We start from the raw sequence: 23,561 nt of genomic DNA on the forward strand, positions 1-23,561 counted from the left end.
CACAAAACTTAGCCAGGCGTGGTGACACACATCTTTAGTTCCAACTATGTGGAAGGCTGAGGCAGAAGGATCGCCTGAACCCAGCAGGTCAAGGCTGTGGTAGCCATGAGAGTGCCATTGCACTCCAGCTTGGGCAACAGAGTGAGACTCTGACCAAAAAAAATTATAATTAAAAAAATTAAATGTGGACAAAGTTCAGCAGTGTTCTGAGTTAACAGCCAGAGGCCAGAGCACAAATATAAAAGAACCACTTTAAAAATTCTTACCTTTGAGTATGGAGGACACTGTTACTTGCTTACCAGGATGCTTCTCCCCTTCCTTCTTCCTAACAGCATCTCAGCACTAACTCAATATCTACCCTCCTTTTCAAGTGAGAACTACACACTTTCCCAGCCACTTTGGCTCCAGGAATGGGTCTGACTGGTCTAATGGTAATCTCACCTCTTTGCCGATTGGTGTTGCAAATCAGGCCTGAGCTAACAAGGACTTAGGGGATTATTCAAGAAGAGGCTCATGACCATTTAAGCTACTGAGGTGTGAAGGGACGTTGTCTGGGGGTTTCTCAGCACAAGGCTTCCTTGCTCTTTAATGAAGGCTCCTGGAAGCCAATTTACTACCTTCTCTGCAATGGTGGGGTGGAGCTACGAAGCCATAGCTACTTTTGCTACCATGAGGGAAGATAACACGAGGGTAAACCCAACACATAAGCTGGTCACAATCACAAGGATCACACAGAAATGGAACCAGAGCCACTACACAAATCAATCACAAGCCCTTTCTACCTCCAGACTTTCAGATGGTAAGCTTATTATGTCCTTCTTATTCAATCCAATCTGAATTGGGTTTTCTAGAACTTTCATGTCAAAGTAGTTAACTGGTCAACTAGGCCAAGTTATACCAAGCGACCTTTCTAGAAGTCTGTTGGTGGATTCTACCTGACTTACTGCCTAATACTTAGCTCATTGCCTGCCTTCAAATACAGCCATGGCATCAGCGTTCAGTGTTGAACATTCTCTAGTCTAAAAGGTGGTCGAAGAGAACTAATGGCACAAGGTGTAGAAACCATGATCTCTGGTGGGTGCGGTGCTCTCTGATTACTTCAGTGCCTATGAAATGCCATTCAGTTCTTGCAAGTATGACCTCGGCATTTTGGGGAGGGTCCCAGGATAAGACTCATAACTCAAATCTGTATATTAGATATAAGCACCAATTACCAAATTGGAAGTTGGAATAATTAGGGCAGACATGGTAACAAGCACTGAGCACTCCTTCCATCATCAGCGCGATGCCCATAGCATAGAAGAGACCAAAGTGTTTGGGAATCCCGTACTCCTGAAAAAAGGAGAAAGGTGGTGAGTAGAAAGATCCTTATTGGTGGCATAGGCACCATGTCACTAATCTGGAAGCCCACGCTGTTGGCCTCATGTCATAACTTGCCATCACACCATCAAGCCTGATGCACCTCCCCTCTGCAGATCCTTCCTAGCTCCCACCTCTGATTCACCCACTCTTTCCGCACCATGGCAAAGATGTCCTTGGCTTCCAGGGCTCTTCGATGGAGAACGTCTCGTCGCCAGACTATCAGCAGGAAGAGTAAGCCCAGAAGCACGTGGCCCAGGTTGCTGAGAACGTTGTTGAAGGCACTACAGGGATGAATGGGAAACCGTGAGACAGTCGAGGCAATCAGAGGGATCCCGAGTGTGCGAATGAGGGAGCTCAGCATTCAGTATATTCCACCACAAACCTTTCCATAAGATTTCAGGATTGGAAAATTATTATAAATCTTCTGATATAACCTAACTCTTTCATTTCGTGATGCTTACTTAGCCTGTGATAAGGTGTCTGCTTCCTCTCAGGGATGCCCACTTAGCTTCTCTAACACCCGCCCAAGTGTCTTTTGTCCCAGTGGCACTGGACTAGTAGGAATCCTGGAAAAGAGAGCGGCTCCAAAGACAGGCAGGTGTTTCAGCTACATAATGAGAGTGAATGCTCTCTAACTGAATTTCAAGATAAGTGTCGACTGGGCGAAGTGACTCAATCCTGTAATCCCAGCACTCTGGGAGGCGGAGGCAAGAGGATTGCCTGAGCTCAGGGGTTCAAGACCGGCCTGAGCAACATGGCGAGACCTTGTCTCTACAATAAATCAAAAAATCAGCCGGGCATGGTGGCACATGCCTGTGGTTCCAGCTACTTGGAAAGATGAGGTGGAAGGATCACCTGAACCCAGCAGGTTGAGGGTGTGGTGGCTGTGAGCATGCCACTGCACTGCACTCCAGCCTAGGTGACAGAGTGAGATCCCGACTCAAAAAAAAAAAAAAAAAAAAAAGATAAGTGTCAGCCAATCACAGCCAGCAGCTTTATTTGAGGAAACTGAGACTGGTTCAGTTCTGAAGGAAGAAGCCAGGCTCCCAACTCCCAGACAAATGCTCTTTCTGTTTTACCAAGGTCAGGTGGCTAGAGCATGGCCTTGGAGGCTGCAGGCTCGTGATGGAGTCCTGGCATCACTAGCTGCTGAGGGCCTTCAGCAACTCCTTACCTGTCCTCATCTAAAAACAGGAGTAATAATCATGTCTATCTCATGAAGTTGTGTAACGGATTGAAGGACAATAGGCTGCCAGCTCACGCTCACGAACAAATGCCATCATAGTTAGAGACCTGACATTTTCAAAAGCAGCACTGCCCTCATCTTACAGGTTGGCCTTAGGGATGTTTCCGGAGGCCCTCACACAGGAATGAGAGAAGCACACCTTGTTTCAACTTCTTGGTTTACTTTCTCTTTACCCTTGACTGGGGTTGTTTTCCACAGTTGTTTTTAGTATTTAAAAAAAACTGAAATCACAACAGTAGTCAGAAAGGCATGTCTAAATGTCTCGGGGCAACCCAAAGACTGAGTTTACCTCAGGACTCCCCAGGGGTGAGCACAGAGGAAGTTGTAGTAACACATGTCCTGGTTGCCAGTGACATTCACCACCTGTAAAATCAAGAGAGAGAAGAGGAAGTGCAGTTTTTCTCTACCCTCTGAGCCCCAGCCTAAAAACACAAAGTACAGGCAGGGCTCAGTGACATACTGTCTGTGATTTATAATGTAACCAGCACTGTCTCTCAGCAGGACTGGGTCATTATCTGCCACTGTTACTCAGCACAGGCATATTTCCTTTAAATATAACCATCTTGCTTTGAATGAAAATATTCTTTGTACCCCATTATACAGACTCAAGGTGGAAGTGACTAAGTGTGTTTCCTTTGTTATCATGATAAAAGGACTGTGAAAGAATGCTAATGTTTGGACCTGCCTTTAATCTAGTTTCTAGATTAATGCTGCAGGAATATGGAGCTGTCCCATACTCTAGATAGAAATGGTAACAGTGGGGCAGGGAGGCATGAGGAGATGTGTGCTCAGTTTTCCATATTTATCACCATCTCTGTCAAGAACCTTCCTAACCACAGTACAGCTGTATGTTCTGACAGGGCCCCAAAGTATGCAGAAAATATTTAGATCACAAAAGTGGTGTTCAAGTCTCATGAAGTCCTTGTCCTCATTATCCAATAAGTATGGAATCGTCTAAGTATTATTAGACCATGACCATCAGTGCTCAAACTTAGTTGTAACTTGGAATCCCCGGGTGTTTTAATAATACAGATGCCTGGTTCTATTTCCAGAGACTCTCATCTAATTGGTGAGTGTACAGCCTGGACGATGGGATTTTACAAGTTTTCCAGGTGACTTTAATGCTCAGCAAGGTCTGAGAGTCTCTGCATTAGAAACACCTTCAGCCTTATGCTATTCTAAATGTGCTTTCTTATGTGTAATAATTTCCAGAGAAGGGCTGGACATTGGTGGCTCATGCCTCTAATCCCAGGACTTTGAGAAGCCAAGGTGGGAGAATTGTTTGGGCCCAGGAGTGGTCAATCATTGCCCAGGCTAGTCGACATAGCAAGACCTCGTCTTACAAGTAAAAATTAAAAAAGTAAAACAATTAGCCTGGCATGGTGGCATGTGTTTGCAGCCTCAGCTACTTGGCAGACTGAGTCAAAAGGATCACCTGAGCCCAGGAGGTCAAGGCTGCAGTGAGCTGTGATCATGTCACTGCACTCCAGCCTGGGTGACAGAGTGACACCCCAACTCAAAAAAAAAAATTCTAGAGAAGGTCACTTAAGGAACCTTGTCCACTGGGTTCTATGAAGGAGCAGTAGGGATTCTCAAGCGGTTTTATATTATTTTGTTTGTTCAAAAAATTGCTTTGGACTGGGCTCGGTGGCTCAGCCTGTAATCCCAGCACTTTGGGAGACCAAGGGAAGTGGATTGCCTGAGCCCATGGGTTTGAAACCAGCCTGGGCAACTTGGTGAGACCTCGTTTCTACAATAAATAAAAAAATTAGCCGGGTGTGGTAGCACGTGCCTGTAGTTCCAGCTACTTGGAAGACTGAGGTGGAAGGATTGCCGGAGCCCAGCTGGTTGAGGCTGCGGTGGCCGGGAGTGTGCCATTGCATTCCAGTCTGGGCAACAGAGTGAGACTCCAACTCAAAAAAAACAAAACAAACTGTTTTGTTAAAAAAAATTTCTCTTTTCTTCTTCTTCTTCTTCCTCTTCCTCCTCCTCCTCCTCCTCCTCCTCCGTCTTCTTCTTTGCCTTCACCTTTGTCTTCTTTGGGGGGGCAGGGTCTCATTCTGTGGCCCAGGTTGGAATGCAGTGGCACAATCACAGCTCACCACAGCCAGGACATCCTGGGCTCCGGTGATCCTTCCACCTCAGCCTTCCAAGTAGCTGAGACTACAGACATGTGCCACCGATTTTGGATTCAGGGATACAGGTGCACGTTTGTTAGTTGGGTATATTGCGTACTGGTGGGGACTGGGCTTCTGTCCCTGTTCCCCAAGTTGTGAATACTGTACTCAATAGATAATATTTAAATCCTCACCCCCTCCAACCAACCTCCCCCCTTCCGGTGTCCCCAGTGTCTATTATTTCCATCATTAGGCCCATGAGTACCTATTTTTTTTTTTTTAATTGTAGAGATGCAGTCTTGTTATGTTTCCCAGACTGGTCTCAAACTCCTGGACTCAAGCAATCCATCTGCCTCAGCCTTTTCTTTTTACTTTAATATTTTTTAGTTTCATAAAACTGTTTTTAATTTTGTATTTACCCCCCGTGAGAAGGCACAGGTTAGATTAGATATTGGGTTTCTTTGTTTTGATCTGGAACTTTATTCTACTCATTATCCCATGATGATCAGGAAGCTCAGCCTGGTAAAGAAAAGATGCAGTTCCTAAACATTATGAATGAGTGCAAGGTGATAATTTTAGGTTTGTAGGCAAAATAACACAAGAGGTCCTAGATTCCTTTGTGATTAAACAGTTGAGAACCAGATTGAAAGGTCAGCTAAAGATGAAGCAACGGTGAATGAAGTTGAATTAGAACTCCCATTGGGAAGTTAATTTTTTATTTTATTTTATTTTGGATTCAGGGATACAGGCGCATGCTTGTTAGTTGGGTATATTGTGTACTGGTGGGGACTGGGCTTCTGTCCCTGTTCCCCAAGTTGTGAACATTGTACTCAATAGATAATCTTTAAACCCTCAACCCCTTCAACCAACCTGCCCCCTTCCAGTGTCCCCAGTGTCTATTATTTCCATCATTATGCCTATGAGTACCTATTGTTTAGCACCCACTTATAAGTGAGAACATGAGGTGTTTGGAGTCCCGTTTCCAAGCTAGTTCACTTAGGATAATGGCCTCCAGCTCCATCCATGTTGCTGCAAAGAACGTGATTTCATTCTTTTTTATGGCTGCAGGAAAACTAATTCTTGAACAGATCCCAAGTTGCATCTCTCTCTGCAAGTCACAGTGAAGACTTTCCTTGCAGGTTGAGAGCTGGGATTCTGGGGTTGGGGGAAGCACTTACTCTCTGATAGGTGATGACCAGTTGGATCACAGGCAGTGCGTAAAACACAGCAATGGTGATGATGTTCCTATGCAGGCAGAAAGAACCAGAAATCATTATTTCCAAATTAACAATGGAATCTTTGCTCAATATTTTAAAATATTTCCACCCCAGAAATCCACAGTCAACTACACGAGTGATCAGAAGCTGATTATGTGGTTTCTGTCTATTCAGTTTCCCTCTCCCTCTTTCCTGCATTTGGACATTTGGTACACAATACCTCATCTAAAGAGGAGGCAAAGAAGTAAAGAAAAACTCCCCTTGGCTACTATGAGTTCGTTTTCAGAGGAGAACACTGAAAATACACAATGAAATGATATATTTTAAAAGGTTAATGATTGGCACCCAACAAACAATAGGATTTTCTTTTCTTTCTTTTCATACAACCATTGGTAAAAACTTTTTAACTAATGTCTGCTTCTGGTTTAACCAAACCATTTATGCGGGCCTAATCTCTTTAGGATGTTGTTAAACATCAGAGTGCAAGTAATGGGTGGTGCATCCCATCAAGGGTGTGTGGTATCTCTTAGATACTTCAGTTCCAAACTAATGGTCCCACCATGAAACTCCAAGTGACCCTTGTTTCCCTCTAATATCTGTATCCAAATAAAAGGACATCCTTCCAGAGAAAAGAATGGGTGGAGCTGTCACAAGAGGACAACCATCAGCTTGGGAGTTTCTGAGGGGAGGAAGGGGTCTTTGCCAGGCAGCTCAGTCTCTTGGCTGGGAGAAGGCTGCATCCATGTGTGTCATTGCTGCAGGTCTATTTGTCATTGGTCTATGGCATCATCACCTATGCCTGTGCTACACTAAACACTAAGTGGTTGTGGCTCTTACAAAGGAAACTATGTTTACCTAAGGGAACTATGATCCTACTGCTAGTCTACTTACCAAAAGTAAATCTTATATTTTTTGCTGATAATTCTCCGGTCCTTCCTGGACAGATCTGACAGGTAAAGGAACATCTGAGGTACCAAATAAAAAGAGAATACAAAGCTGTACTTTGGTTTATCACGCATAAGACACAAAGGAGAGCTTTACATATTTCAATTAAAATTATTCAAAAATAAAATTATTCAAATGTATTAAATTTACTTGAATAAAGTTATTCAGTATTTTTCTTTTTAATTTTGCTTTTCCCATGATGTCTTCATAAAGATCCTAGTATTTTCCTTGGGCTGTTAAGGTGTGGCTGATGTGGATAACCTACTGAGAGTTTTGAGTGCTTCTTATATCTCAAGAATTGATTTCCCAGCTTTCAGAACTGTCCACTGTGTGGTTTTTGAATTACGTAGAGTTGAAACTGTGCGTTTCACCTTCATATCTTTTACTGGAAACAACACAATATAATAAATGAATGCCAGAAAGAAATGAGATTTCCTCCTGAAGGATGATATGTCCAGAACCAGGGAGCTTTTCCAGGTATGCCCCTTAAACAAATGTCTCTTCCACCTGGTTGGATCTCTTCATCCTTTATTGTCCACAGCCAGCCACTTCAGACCTTGAGAGTATCTGTTCTCTTTAATGCTCTAATTTCCTTCCTCAAGAAAAAATTGCTAATTAACAGAGTATTGCTTTTAGTCTGTAATTATGCTTGATTTAAGCCTTTTGGGAAATGTGACTTCCCTTGAAGGAAAGAAAAAATAAAGGAAACTAAGGTGTTGCTGAAGTTGATTCTGCTGCCAAGTTAGCTCAAAGAGTATGGTGAGGCAGAGGTAGGTACCTTGGTCCGGATGATGTTTTTGTCACTCTCAATGTCTGACATAGTGTCAAAGTCACTCTCCTCCACGGAGCTGTCTGTGTCTGACTGGCATGGCTGTCCACCATCCGAGGGGGACATCTGCCTTCCAGGACTGGAGCTTGACTCATCTGAAACAGAGAAAACCCATTTGCCTTCAAACGCCAAGCAGAGCCTATGGAGCCCACTCCTCTCTGCAAAAAGCACAGTGCAGACTCACTCTAGAAAACATTGTATTGGTCAAAACAAACTCCTCACCCACAAGACACGTTCTTTTCCCTCATTCCTTCTCAGCAGACTTTTATTTTTGTTCCTCTCCTATTTTTATATTTAACTTGTCTGTCTCCAGGGCTGAATACATATTAAAATATAAGGGCATCTGCTCTGTTAACTATTTAGATACAAAAATAACATTGTGCTTACATCCCATGTTTCATATTGTAAAATATGAACATAAATATGTAAACATACACATGCACATAGTTATGTATAGCATCTATCACATATATGTGAAGCACACACATATCCAGCAGCTATACATTTCCTATGGATAAAGTATTTGTACACAGAAGTCCCCCACATGCTGTATCTATGATTATATAATGAAAACAACATTCTCAGGAAGAAGAATCCTTCTGTTCCCATGAATGTTTCCCAGAGCAGATGGGGATTTGTGCAGCTTGATGAACACATGAGCTGATCTTACCTTCCGCTTTATTTCTTCTGTTCAGATGGTTTTTAAAAATCCTGTTCTTACAGAACTAAATATAAGTAGCCTGCACTGAGCCCACATGCTTCTCCAAGTTATGGAATAATTGGGCGGAAATACAGGATTCCCAGTTCCTCTCCACTGACATTTTAAGATGCACCTTCATGGGTCCACAAGCAGCATGGAAGGGCCAGGCAGCTCAATGCACTTCTACCCTAACAAGATAGGGATTCTGTTTCTTTTGGGCCACTTAGGAACACCAGGGGAATGACTGAGTGGCAGTGAGCAGGTTCAATTATGAAGTTAGCCAAAATGAAGGAGTATTAGGCTACAGCCGTGTTCACCTGCAGCACTGCTTTAGTCTTCTGATTGCCTTTCCTCCACTGAAACCTGAGAATGAAACAACTGGTCAACTGACGTCAGGGTCCCTGTGATGCATCTTGCATGCTTTAAACCCCAGGCTTGGTAGGAAAAAGTCCCCAGAGGGCCCTAGTATCGTTGGCAACCACTGCAGGGAATTCTGTTTGAGGGCGGCTAGCAGGTTCAAGAAACAGAATGATAGAACTGGAGAAAGCCAAAGCTGGAAGGAAATGTCTAGATTCTCCAACAAATTCATCTTATAAATAAAAGACAATCTCATAGAATGACTTCTTTGCCTATGCTCATGGTTATTAATGGCTGGAGGGCCATTTGTATCCTGTTATCTGGAGAATTAGGAAAAACTTCCACGAACAGACCCATTGTAGGAAATACCTATTGTCCCATAATTGCTCCCTTCTGGTGTGCTGGCAGTAATGGGATGTGACACCACATTTCCAGAGTCTGTTGAAGAAAGCAAAGAAGTTGATGCTTTATGTCCAGTTGCTAAAACAAAACAACACAACTCTCAGTAGCTTGAATCATCAGGCCACAATATTTTTAAATTTGATTTTCTTTTTACTCGAATACAGGAGTCATCAAACTAGACCCCAGTGTTAAATCTAGCCTGCCACTTGTTTTTGTAAGGTCCTTGAACTAAGAATGGTTTTAAATTTTTTAATGGTTGGAGACAAAAAGCAAAAGAAGAATATTATTTTACGACAGGAAAAAAATTATATGAAATTCAAATTTCACTATTCAAATATAGACGTCTATTGAGATATCACCACACTAATTTGGGGAGTTCTATGGCTACTGTTATAATGGCACAGCTGGGTAATTGTGACAGAGACTGTGTGACCCATTTACTATTTGGCCCTTTAAAAAAATAGCTGATTTCTGCCTGACGGTTTTCTCTTTACAAGAACAGAGTCTGGAACTACTGGAGGGAAGCCACCATTGCACAAAAACACCAGAAATAAACTCCTATTAAGAAACCACTGTAATTTGGAGGTTAATTTATTATAACATTTAGCAGTACTCTAACTATAGGCAGGAAGCCCAGATAGGAAGAATGTTAGTGCACTCATTGGAGCAATAAATGATGATAAAATGAACTAAGGATATAGAGGAAGATGGTTTATTTTGATGGATAGTTGGGAGGTAGAACAGGTGTATCTGTTGCCAATTGTTGGCAGTGAGAGACAAACAGACTCTAAGATAATGTTCCTCCAACTTTTCCAATGAAGTATTCCTTCATTGGAGAGTGAGCACACAGTCCTGCAAATCTGGGAGTGTCTCTGAAGCCACTCCATCACAAGCATCAGATAAAAATAACTCCCAGCCTTTTTACTGATTATTAGGCAAGATGCTGTCCCTTGAGTTTATCCATTTCTGAGAATTAAGCTGAACTGAACAAAGAGAGCAGAAACCACAAACTCGCAGCATCTAGGCAGTGTCTCTGACTCTGATTTAGTGTCCCCATATCTCCAGGGGTAACACTCATCTAAGGAAATGCATGAAGACATGTCTTCAGTGCCTTCCAAGCTTTGCTAAGGATCTGGTATGTTGTCAGGCTGGTGGGAATTTCAATAACATCCTCTTTCTGAGAAGTGAGATTGCTCGTATCACATGCCAAACAAAAAAGTCTGTGAGTTAACTTGTCAGTCTCTTGTACTAGTGCAGGAAAACATTTTCAGTCAAAGAACATAACTGAGAATATTCTAAAATAGCCTCGCTATACATATATTTCTGTTCCTTCATTGAAAATAAAGTTCAAGTAAATAATTTACATGAAAGCGACAGTGCATAACCCGTGAGAGAACCAAAATGTCAAGCAGTTCCTAGGTTGTCACAGTCAGCTCTCCTTCCTCATCTACCTCTCAGATTTCATTTCCATTGGTGGGTGGTGAAAAGACTCAGTATTGCAAGCCAACTTGGTAGGTTTTATCATATTTTGTTTATTTTTTTACTCTTTGTGTGTCCATTATTTTCCTCCATGAAGAAGAAAAACTAAAACCTAAGCTCAAAACATTCAGCCAGGCAATGAGAGGCTAACGTCATGGCTTTGGAGATTTGATTTCCTTTCTCTTTGGTAGCTCAGCTGGACAGCAAGCCTTTTGGCTAATGCAGCATTCTCAGCAGGCAAGGCTGTCGCTGGTTGGGGTCTCACTCTGTCGCCCAGGCTGGAGTGCAATGACATGATCATGGCTCACCACAGCCTCAGTCATCTGGGCTCAAATGATCCTCCCACCTCAGCCTTCCAAGTAGCTGGAATTATAGGACTGCACCTGGCTAATTTTTTTATTTTTTATTTTTTTTTGTAGGGATGCAGTCTCTCTTTGTTGCCCAGGTTGGTCTCTAACTCCTGGGATCAAGCAATCCTCCCATCTTGGCTTCCCAAAGTGCTGGGATTACAGGCATGAGCCACATGCCTACCCAGCATGATGTTTTTATGTATGTGCACATAGTGAAACGATTGCTACCGCTAAGCAAATAAACATATCCATCACCAGCCACAGTTACCTCTTCTTTGTTGCTGTAAGAGCACCTAAAATCTACTCTCAAGTAGAGTAGATTTTCAAGTTAGAATACAATGTTATTAGTTATAGCCCTCCTACTGGACACTAGATTTCTAGATTATTTACCACAGATAGCTGCGAGCTTGTATCCTTTGACCTATACCTCCTTCTTTTCTCCAGCTCCTTTCCCCCAGTATTCACTGTTCTACTTCCTGTTTGTTGTATTTGATTTTTTTTTTTTCCAAGTTGGTGTCTTACTCTGTCACCAAGGTGCAAACACAATAGTACAATCAGTCCACAGCAGCCTCAACATCCGGGCTCAGGCAATCCTTCACCTCAGCCTCCTGAGTAGCTGGGACTACAGGTATGCGCTGCCACATCTGACTAATGTTTTAAATTTTTTGTAGAGATGAGGTTTCACTATGTAATTCAGGCTAGTCTCGAACTCCTGGGTTCAAGGAATCCTCCTGCCTTGGCCTCCCAAAGTGCTGGATTACAGGTGTAGCCATGGTGCTGCGCCATCGACTTTTTTTCAAGATTCCACATATAAGTAAGTAAGATCATGTAGTATTTCTCTTTCTGTATCTGGTGTATTTCACTTAGTATAATGTTTTCCAGGTTCATCCATGAAGGACATGTTGCTAATGACAGTATCTCATTTTTAAAGACTGAATAGTATTCCGTTACGCATATATACCACTAAATGTAGCTTCTTAATTGAAAACAAAAAGGCAAGGACATTTTCCTTCAAGATATGAATAACTGGCAGCAAATGTGCTTCTTTCATGTAGGTTCAAGAATATCTTTCAGAAGAGACAAGAAGGTCAACACTCATTTGCATCTCGACTTTAATAAACTCATTTTTTTTTTGGAGTTGGAGTCTCACTCTGTTGCCCAGGTTAGAGTGCAGTGGCACGCTCACGGCCACTACAACCTCGACCTGCTGGGCTCAGGTAATCCTTCTGCCTCAGTCTTCCAAGCAGCTGGAACTACAGACATGCGCCACCACGTACCGCTAATTTTTTAATGTATTGTAGAGATGAGGTCTCACCATGTTGCCTAGGCTGGTCTTGAACCTGTGGGATCAGGCAATCCTTTCACCTCTGCCTCCCAACATGCTGGGATTACAGGTGTGAGCCACTGCGTCTGGCAAATAAACTCATATTTTTAAAAGTAAGCACATTCGCTTTTCGGATCAGCTGCTACTGCTTGCCAATGACTCCCTGCTGGGGTAGGGTCATGCTGCATCTTCTTTCTGTTTAGTTCATTGCAGAGAGTATTGTGGTAACCCTTCCACTGGTCTTGTTCCTGGGTGATTTTGTGGTCTTTTACATTTCTCTCAGTATCTTTCACATTCTTTTCTTTTCAAGCTTAACCCCCCTCCCTCCCTCCTTCCCTTCCTCTCTCTTTCTCCCTTTCTATCTTTCTTTCCAGTTGGTCACTCTGTTGCCCAGGCTGGAGTGCAGTGACACTGTCATGGCTCACCACAACCTCGACCTCCTGGGCTCAGGCAATTCTTTCACCTAAGTCTCTTGAATAGCCAAAACTACTGGTGCACACCACTACACCCAATTGATTTTTTAATTTTTTGTAGAGTTGAGGTCTCACTATGTTGCCTAGGCTGATCTCAAACTCCTGGGCTCAAGCATTTCTCCTGCCTTGGACACTCAAAGTGCTGGAATTACAGGCAAGAACCGCCGCGCCCAGTCAAAGTTCCATATTTTTAACCATAACCTATGTCTCTTGTTCAAAAAGTGATTTAAAAAATTATCAAACATGCAAATAGCAAATAGCAAATGAAAAAGTTCATAAAACTTTAAAATTTTTGCCATCTTGGTGTTCCTGAAAGCACTCTGATATGAGAAGTAGACGTGTGTGTAGAAAAATGCTTGAGTTCCATTGTGGCAAAGGATTGAAATGATTCATGGAAGCCAGTGTGTGTGTAATTAAAAACAAAAATAGACTGGACATGGTGGCTCAAGCCTGTAATCCCAGCATTTTGGGAGGCAGAGGTGAAAGAATTGCCTGAGCCCATGGGTTCAAGACCAGCCCAGGCAACTTGGCGAGACCTCATCTCTATAATAAATTTAAAATTAGTCAGGTATGGTAGTGGGTGCCTGTAGTTCCAGCTATTTGAAAGGCTAAGGTGGAAGGACTGCCTGAACCCAGCAGTTTGACACTAGGGTGGCCGTGAGCATGCCACCGTACTCCAGCCTGGGTGACAGAGTGAGACTCCAACTCAAAACAAAACAAAACAACAACAACAACAACAAAAAAAAAACAACTAGGGCCAGAAATGGTGGTTCACACCTATAATCCCAGCATTTTGGGAGGCAGAGGAGAGAGGATTGCCTGAGCAATAAACCCAGGGGTTTAAGACTAACCTGGGCAACTTGGTCTCCATCATAAATCAAAAAATTAGCTGGGCGTGGTGGTGTGTGCCTGTAGTCTCGGCTACTCAGGAGGTTGAGGTGGAAGGATCACCTGAACCCAACTGTCGAGGCTGCAGTAGCCATTAGCGTGCCACTGCACTCCAGCCTGGGTGACTAAGTGAGACTCTGACACAGAAAAAAAAAGAGAAACAAAAACTAAAATCAAAGTAAACGAACAAACAAAACAATCACTGTTTTGTTAGGTGACAAATTCATGAAAAAGAAAAAGCCAGCTGTGTGGGTCTGCTCAAACTTGGACGAATCACTGATATCTGTTTTCATAACTGAGCATGACCTGGCTTTGGTGTAGTTGTTGGCCGGATTCATTGTGAGGCAACTGCAGCACTGTGGGTATGTGGTGGACAAGAGACTAAGATTTTCATATGTAGTACAAGGGCCAGTACACAAAAATATTCTAACTCTGTGGGCTTTTTTTTCTTTTTTTAAGTTGGAGTCTCACTCTGTCACACAGGCAGGAGTGCAGTGGCATGATCATGGCTTACCACAGCCTCAACCTCTTGGGCTTAGACAATCCTTTTGCCTCAGCCTCCCAAGTAGCTGGGACTACAGGTGCATGCCACCATGCCTGGCTAATGTTTGAAAAATTTTTTTTGTAGAGGCGAAGTCTCGCTGTGCTGCCCAGGCTGGTCTTGAAGTCCTGAGCTCAAGCATTCTTCCCACTTCGGCCTCCCAAAGTGCTGGGATTTTAGGCATGAGTACCACACCTGGCTCTGCAGACTTTTATATGCACAATTTAACTATGAGATTGGCCAACAGGGGACAAAGGTATTCTTTTAGTTGTGCTTATGTCTAAGGCCTTGTAAAGAATGCAAAAACCGAAGCATTTCCTTCCAAACTTCAAGTATGATCTTGGAAGGCAAGGCCATATCTATTTTTAACTGTATAGTATTGAGAAAGCAGAATTAAACACAAAATATCCATTTATAGGACAGGCTGAGATGTTCTGGCTGGGAATAGCAGACATGTGAGATTGTGAATGATCTCATCTTAATGAGGAAACTTGTTTTGGTATGTTTTTCTCTGAGCATGAGTCGCTTGCATCTGTCAACTTCACTCACATAGGACAGGATATGCCTTCATGCTTGCTTTATATGTCAAATGCCTTATGTGAAGTGAAAATTTTCATTTCATTTTGAGCATGTTTGGGTCTTTCAGGGACTTATATTTATAGTTGCTCTGCTCTCTTCTGTCTCTGAAGCCTCAGGAGGCTGGAAGCTGATGAGGGAGTCAGAAATGATATGAATTAGCTGCTACGAAATTTCATTTTTATACCAATTGGCTATCTACCCCAATTAGCCTCATGTTTTGTTTCAGAAGTTGAGAAAATGGAGAAAACCATTAATCTTTACAGAGGGATGTACCTCTAGGAGGAAAAAAAAGGGCAAGGAAGGTCAAAGAAATTTGGAAGAAGTATAGAGAGCCAGGACTAGAATTCAAGACCCTTGCCACAGATTGGCCTGTGGTCCTTGAGTCCTCCAAACTCAACACTCTCCTTGTCTTATCTCCACCAGCCCCTGCTTTTTGCCAAGAAGCTGATTCAGTAATGGCTCTATCAAGAAAAGGATTGGGTTGGCCATTTGGTTCTTAAATCTACAACCTTCTCAGGCTTGTTAAACTCCCTCACTTGAGAAAGAAATCTCCATCTACGGTCAACCTAAGCTCATGGTGGCAGCTCATGCGATCCCAGAGGCTTAAGGGAGAGGCTTCATTCGTCTTCTCAGTTGGTCACCAAATTTCTGTAGAGGCTTCTTAACAATGATGTGGGGTTTCTCTGCTGACAGAGTCAGTGGAGGAAAGGTTTTTAGAGTGTAGAGACTTTCTTAGTATTCCTCAGATTCTCACGAAGGTCCCTGTCTTTGGTATTAAGTGATGATTACAGAATGTATTGTCCAGTCATTCATACCACAGGAAAAAAGTCCCTTCAAGGTATCTGGAGCAGATCTTTACCAATACTGTCTCCACCTCATCCAGGGTCTTATCTCTTTCTTCATCCCAAGAAGTATGAAAGAAAATCCTTTTGCTTTTTAGTGTTGTTGGAACAAATTACATTACAAAGATTGCTTATTTTCTTCCTGTTTTAAAGCCCTTTGTGGTGAATGTTTTTATTCTCTACTTCCTAACCAAGCTGGCATCTTGCTCAGGTGTCCTCACTTGTACCTGGCAGCTGATGTGTTTCAATCAGTGGTTCTCCAGCAAGGAAAGGAGGGGAGACAGTTTTGCCCCTAAGAAGACATATAGCAATGTCTGTATTTTGAAAATACAGTTTAATTAAATAACTGCAGGCATGTAAAACAAAACAAAAAACAAACAAATGCCTGCAGGTTTTCTGAATGCAGTCTTTCCTATCATTACCAAACTCAAACAGAGCTGCTGGAAATTTGGCAATTTATAAGGACCTGGTTCCATTTCCTCCACCTCAATCATACCCAAGGTGAAAGCATTAGGCCAAGTTTCTTAGATATCTAGTGCCACAGTGATGTAGGCAGACATCAAGTCAAATCAAGTGCCCCACCTCCTTTCAGAGGTGGGGCTTCTAGTATTTTCTCTGGAGACAACACCCAGGGCATTTCCTGTAGCTCTGAGCCTCATGGAGCTTCCTGCCCTCCACGGTCATATAGATCCTGGCCTTAGGAGAGGAAGAAATTTCTGAATCCTTCCTCCACTCCAAAGACTCATCCCCTAAATGTCTCACATTAGCTTTCAGATATGGTTTTTACTTGCCTCTGTTTCTTGCTCCCAGCTGGTTCCTCAGTGTTCTGTTCGATAAGTCTAAAAAAGTCACTAACCGGTTCTTTCCTTGGGCAGAGCTTGTCTTCTCCTACTCTTGTTTTAAGCATCCAAGTCTTGGCTCACTAGTGGTCATGTGAAATTGGAGGTGGTGTGGTCTCTCTGCATTACAAAGATTGCTTATTTTCTTCCTGTTTTAAAGCCCTTTGTGATGAACGTTTTTATTCCCTGCTTCCTAACCAAGCTGGCATCTTGCTCAGGTGTCCTCAATTGTACCTGGCAGCTGATGTGTTTCAATCAGTGGTTCTCAAGCAAAGAAAGGAGGGGAGACAGTTTTGCCCCTACGAAGACATTTGGCAATGTCTGGAGGCATTTTTAGCTACGACAGGAGAGAGTGTACTACTGGAACCTCGTGCCCAGAAAGGAAGGATGCTGTTAAACATCCAATAATGTACAGAATAGCCTCTAAAACCAAAGAATTATCTGACCTGCAATTCAATAACGTTGACACTAAAAGTACATTTGTTTCCTGTGCAGGTCCATCTCTTCCTTTGCAGTGACTGGTTTAACAATAAGTATATGATCCACTCTAGGCCAGTGGAACATGAGGAGAGGTTCCTTCCCTCTGATGCTGTCAGGTGAGGGTGTGAGCTTTGACCCAACTCACTTCCAGACCTGGTGGTAAATCAGAGCTAAGGGAATTTCAGGGAAGTGGGCCAGAGCTACTGGATGTCATCAGTCCCAAAGTTCATCCTTCTGCTCAACTTTCAGGGATAGGCACCTCTTTATTGATTAAGCATGTTTGAGATTGCTGTTGTTATTGTTGTTGTTGTTGCAGTTACTTGCAGCCATATGAATCCTACTGATACATCTTAACTCTCTTTGGTCACTCACTTGCCTGCTGTCTGAAGGATCCTGTAGCTTTTAGGTAGTTTTTAGAGCATTCCTGACCCTGGACAATGATCTGGCTCAATCTCCAGTTCTGTTCACTCATACTTCAGTGTTCAAGAGACCTTTCTAGATATGGAATTCCTTTAATTATTATTACAATACTAAAATGACTTTGCTCATACAATAAAAAATAATAGATCATCCATTCAGAGGGTACTCGTGGGATCCAACCAATTGAATTTAGGTCTAAGTTCAACTAGGACTAAAATAAAAGCAAAACCTGTGAGCACTGTAGGAAAAAAGATGAGATCTAGAAAGAAGACAAATTTATTTAAAAATTTTACGACTAAAATGGAAAGTAGTACTTCGCATTTTAAAGCCACAAGAGCAGGTGTTCTTTTACAGTCTTTTATATTGGCAGCCGAATGTTTATTAAAACAAAGTGCCTGGGTGGCTGGAAAAATAGACATGCTGACATTAAGGAAGACAAATGTTAAAAAAAAAAAAAAAAAAAAGAGGAAGAAGTAAACTCTCCAGCAAAGGGAGAAATGTTCCTGCTGGGTGGGGGTGGGGTAGTTTGTGTCTTTCTAAGATTCTGTGGACTCATTTAAGTGTGGAAAACACAGAACTAAACATCTGCTACGAGTGACTTAAAAATCAAGTCCTACTTCATTTCTTTTCCAAATTCTTACTGTATGCCAAATAGCTTATAAGCACTGAGTAACTTACGCTAATTTAGGCTTTTCAAAAATGAGGACATTTACATTTTTAAGTTTTGTTTTAAAGATTAGGCGACTGAATTTCTTTGTTCAATCTCTCAGAGTGGAGGAAGGGGCATATCACAATGGGTGGATGTATAATTACTCTGAATTCCCCCAAATTTTTATACTCTTTATTATACTTCCTAGTCTCAAATATTTCTGTTTTCTAGATACTTAAGCCTTGATCTCAGTTTGGGAAAAATAAACTTGACACAATACATTCTTGCTGTTGTTCACAAATCAGCTTTGGGATAAGACAGGTATGAACAACTACATTCTAGAAAAGATTAAACTTTTTAAAAAAGATGAACACCTGACTAGTGGTGTGTATATAATTACAAGGGACACTCCAAGAAAAAGTTTTTGATGTAAGCTCTTGCTCTGCTTTCCATAGAAAGACTGCAGATTAGAAAGACTCTGTGGGATAGGAATCAAAGGAGGGTTTGTACATTGCAAAAGGCAAAGTGAAAAAAGAAACACCAAATGGGATGTTGCCACACTACTTGACATCATTTTGTTTGTTTGTTTTTTGAGTTGAGGCGTCACTCTGTCGCCCAAGGCTGGAGTGCAGTGGCACAATCACAATTCACCGCAGCCTTCAACTCCTGGGCTCAAGCAATCCTTCTGCCTCAGTCTCTCGGGTAGCTGGGACTACAGGTGTGTGCCACCAAGCCCAGCTAATTTTTCAAAAAAATTTTTTTGTAAAGACAAGGTCTTGCCATGCTGCCTGGATTGGTCCTGAACTCCTGGGCTCAAGCAATCCTCCCTTGTTGGCCTCCCAAAGTGCTAGGACTACAGGTGTGAACCACCATACCTGGCCCTTTTTTCCTCATTAGAATTCATATGTGAAATTGACATCATTTTGAATTAAAACCAGGGATTGTTCTTACCATCATTGGAACCAAAGCTTCCATCAATGGATTTTCTCTGAAACCTGCAAACAAGCACATATACATGCTCCTAAGACAGCGAAAACCTCAGCATTTTACATTGTTCTCTGTAGAGTATGCTGCAAATTTGTCTGCCAGGGTCTCTTAAAAATGGGTCTCTGGATATGGAGAAATTGGAACCCCAATACATTGCTGGTGGGAAGGTAAAATGGTGTCATCACTTTGAAAATAGTTTGACGGTTCCTCAAAAAGTTAAAGATGGAGTTACCATATGTCCCAGCAATTTCATTCTCTGGCATATACATCATTCATATACTCATCAAGCTACAGATACACTTCATGTATCATAAAATTCACCCTTCAAAGTTCACAATTCAGTGAGTCTCAGTATGTTCACTAAGTTGTATAACTACCACTACCACTGAAATCCAGAACATTTTCATCATCTCCAGCAGAAATCCCAAACCCAGTAGCAGTCACTCCCCATTCTCCAATCCCCCGACCCCTGGCAACCACAAATCCATATTTTCTGTCTAAATAAATTTGTCTATTCTGGACATTTCTCATAAATGGAATCATACTATATGTGAATTTCTGTGTCTGGCTTCTTTCACTTAGCATGTTTTCAAGAGTCATACATGCTATAGCATGTACCAGTGCTTTGGTCTTTTTTATGGTTGAATAATATTCCTTTGTATGGATATACCACATTTCATTTATATGTTTGTACTTGAATATTTTAGCTGTTTCTACTTTTTAGCTATCATGAATAACAGTACTATGAACATTTTTACGCAAGTTTTTGTGTAAGCATATGTTTTCATTTCTCCTGAGTGAGATACTAAGAATATTAGCATTCTGAATCAAGAATACCTAGTAGAATTGTTGGGCATGAGATAACTATGCACAACTTTTTTTTTTCTAAACTGTTTTCCATGGTGGCTGTATTGCAAATGGCTGTCATATTTTAACCAGTAATTTGTGGGTGTTTCAATTTCTCCACATTCTTGACAACTCATTATTTTCCATTAAAAAATTATTATAGCCATCCTAGTATGTGTGATATTTCATTGTAGTTTTGATTTGCATTGCCTTAATGGTTAATGGTGTTGAGCATCATTGCATATGAGTATTGGCCACTTGTATATCTATTATTAAACCCTTTGTCTTTTTTATCACTGAGTTTTAAGAATGCTTCATATAGTCTGAATACTTTACTCTTACTAGATAGAAATATGGCTTGCAAATATTTTTCTCCCATTTTATAGATTGATATTTTCACTTCCTTTAAAACACAAAGGTTGTCATTTTATGAAATCCAATTATCTGTTTTTTCTTCTGTTACTTGTGCTTTTGGTGTCTAAGGAACTATTATTTAATACAAGTTTATGATTTATACTTATGCTTTCTTTAAGAGTTTTAGTTTTGACTCCTATACGTATGTTTTTAATCTACATTGTATTAACTTTCATAGGTGGTGTGAGGTAGGGTACAATGTCACTCTTTTTTATGTGGATATCTAGTTGTCCTAGCACCATTTGTTGAAAAGAGTTTCCTTTTTTCATTGAATTGTCTTGATAGGTTTGTTGAAAATCAATGAACTGTAGGCGTGAGCCACCACGCCAGGCCAGGGTTTCTTTCTGAGGTGATGAAAATATTCTGAAATTAGATAACGGTAATGGTTGTGAAAATGCGAATATACTAGAAATCACTGAATTGTACTTAAAGGAGTAAATTTTATAGTCTATGAATAATATCTCAATAGAGCTTTTTTTTTTTTTTTTTTGAGTCAGGATTCACTCTGTTGCCCAGGTTGGTAAATAGTGGCATGATCATGATTCCCTACAGCCTCAACCTCATGGCCTCAGCTTCCTGAGTAGCTAGGACTACAGGCATGTGCCACCACTCCTGGCTAATTTTTTTATTTTTTATTTTTTGTGGAGATGTAATCTCACTATGTTGCCCAGGTGGGTCTCAAACTCCTGGGCTCAAGCAATCCTTCTGTCTCGTCCTTCCAAAGTGCTGGGATTACAGGTGTGAGCCACTATACCTGACCTAAAGTTGTTATTAACAAACCTGATATATCATTTGTGAAGGTCTAATGAAAATTAAAATTTAAATTATCCTTTTTTTTCCCCAAAATGAGGCTGGAGGAGTGAGGGAGAGTGATTGGGGGCCAGAAGAATTCATATTTTGGTACAAGCTCTTATTTACTTCCAGCTGGGGCCCTAGAAATTGCATACTCTGATCCTGGCATGTATGGTAGAAGAATTTCTCTTTATACCTCTTTTGTACCTAGACACACTAGAATCACCCCTGCCTCGGGGCATTTGCTCTTGTTCTCTGCCTGGGCCACTGTCTGCCCAGATCCTTACATGACTGGCTCCTTCTTGCTTTTCAGGTCTTGGTTCTGAGAGGTCTTCTCTGATGACCAAATCAAATCTAAAGTAGCTTCCCCTATACAACCATTCTCTTTCACACCACTATGTTTTTTTTCCTCCTGTCAATTTGCTCATGTGTTCCTCTCCTTGACAATTTGCTCGTGTGTAAGCTCTATCAAAGCAGAGATCTAGACTGTTTTGTTTACTCTTGTATCTCTAACCTCTAGGACATAGCTGGCACATAGGAGATGATCACTAAACATTTGTCAGCTGAACAAAGCACATCATTACAGAGAGCAGTTATGATTTGGCCTGACTGTTCTAGCTGGCAAATGAGGTTGTGATGAAGATCCTTTTTGACATTTTAGTGATAGTGACTGGCAAGTAATTAAATGGACTCAGAAGATGATGTGTTTGGATTATATGTTTGGATTAACAGGCTTTACACACATTTGCACTCGGTTTTGGAATGGATACAGTTCATTAGAGGAGTTAAATGATCTCCAAAGCTACATAAGGCAGGCAGTATTCAGTGAAAAAAGGGAAAAATAGCAAATGAGAACGATACTAGATTTTTTTTCAACATGAATACATGTTTAATTAAATGCCTGCAGAACATAACAGTAGTCAACCAGTCCATTGCATCTCAACTCCGCTCTTGTAGTTATACGTACATTTTACTTAATGAGGCATGTGGGTGCCTTTTAATATGTTTGATGCAATATGGTATGGAAATGCCAAGCTAGAACCTAGAAGAGATCTTAAAATAGCTCTGTCCACTAAAAGGAAGGGTTTTGCCAAAGAGCCCTCATTCATTCATCCAGCAAGCACTGATGAGTCTGTGAAGCCAGCAGAGCCCAGATGAGGGGCCCAGATTGTGCCAAAGGACAGAGAACTATACTAGATTAAGGCTGCACTTCCTCTTGTATCTAGTTCCTTCAATCAAAAGTTGGCATCTCCATCTTCATCTCCTGAGTATGGACCTGCCTCAGGACTTATTTTGGCCAGTAGAATGAAGGAGAAGTAATAATGTGCTACTACTTCTAACCCTACATCTTAAGGCCTTATACTTTTCTGCTATCTGTCATGGAGACAAATAATTCCACACTAGCCTGCTGGAGGATGACAGACTGAGAGACAGCTCCTTGCTGATCTGCCAGCAGGTCATACTCTATGATCATACTCAGCTGACATCCCTGAATTCAGCCCAGATTAGCAGAACCATCCTGCTGACTCATAGATTTATGAGCAAACAAATATTTATTGCTGTTTGCACCTGGAGATTTTGTGGTGTTTCCTAATGTAGCATTATTGTGGCAATGGATAGCTAATACAAGAATCAAAGGGAAGGATAAGTACTCAGGACTGGACAGTTTGAACTCAATGTCCGGTAGGTTGAGAAGAACAAATAAGAGAACACGAATGCAAGGCTTGGTCCGAGGTCAGCACATTTTTGCAGGGGACTTAATAAATGCTTGCTGAATAAACTGGGACTAGAGAATGAGAAGAAAATAGTGTTTAGGCTCAGACCAATACAACATAAAGACACTTTGAATTCTCAGCTTCTTGAGGGCAGAGGCTATGCCCCATATTGATGTTTTCCATCGATCTTGTAGCATGTATTACAAATCTCATATGTGCTTATAATAAGGTATAGGGGACTTATCAAACAAATGGCATTATGCTGAGAGGACTGGCTTCAGAGGGTTTTATAGAAAACTGTTATTTTAATGAAGGAAAGTTTTCCTATTCGCATTTTTTCTCAGTTCTTATGTCTTCAGATTTCTATTTCCAGTTTGTCTATATCTGGAAGGAAATGTATGCTGTGCATTTGACTGTAGCAACAGAATCTGCAAGTTAAAAGTTTCAACAGAACCTTATGCCACAACTTTCAAAAACTGTGCTTGCTTCACTTGGCTATGTAACAATTGTAGGGAGACTGATAACCAGCTATATTACCTTAATTTTGTGTGTATTTTTATGTTAACTATGCATATGATAGCTAACTAAAGAGGCATGATCCTCTCTTCTAAAAACAATTCAGAAGTAGGGACAGTTTTCCTATGAGAGGCAGAAGAGAGGAGCTTCTTTTCCATGACATTGGAGCTCATCTAAGACAAAGTTGAAGCTTTTGGAGCCCCTTTTGAATCAGATATTTGCTGGGTGCCAGGCTTTTGGTCCAGTCTATTT

General features: G+C 41.5%; 1 protein-coding gene across 5 annotated transcripts in view; it reads right to left on the bottom strand.

Annotated features, from left to right (window-relative positions):
• SIDT1 (SID1 transmembrane family member 1) overlaps window positions 1-23,561 on the bottom strand; it is a 69,220-nt gene that overhangs the window by 19,693 nt on the left and 25,966 nt on the right. For all 5 annotated transcript variants that reach the window (XM_021711094.1, XM_021711097.1, XM_021711096.1 and 2 more), the window contains 8 exons: window positions 18,991-19,034; window positions 9,143-9,211; window positions 7,666-7,811; window positions 6,834-6,907; window positions 5,904-5,970; window positions 2,898-2,971; window positions 1,520-1,643; window positions 1,215-1,332 (listed from right to left, as the gene is read on the bottom strand). In XM_021711094.1, coding sequence (XP_021566769.1) covers window positions 1,215-1,332; window positions 1,520-1,643; window positions 2,898-2,971; window positions 5,904-5,970; window positions 6,834-6,907; window positions 7,666-7,811; window positions 9,143-9,211; window positions 18,991-19,034 — 716 coding nt within the window. The remainder of the gene's footprint in view (window positions 1-1,214; window positions 1,333-1,519; window positions 1,644-2,897; window positions 2,972-5,903; window positions 5,971-6,833; window positions 6,908-7,665; window positions 7,812-9,142; window positions 9,212-18,990; window positions 19,035-23,561) is intronic.

This window comes from Carlito syrichta, unplaced genomic scaffold (assembly GCF_000164805.1).
Source record: "Carlito syrichta isolate Samal-C Ts95f unplaced genomic scaffold, Tarsius_syrichta-2.0.1 Scaffold301859, whole genome shotgun sequence".
Lineage (NCBI taxonomy): Eukaryota > Metazoa > Chordata > Mammalia > Primates > Tarsiidae > Carlito > Carlito syrichta.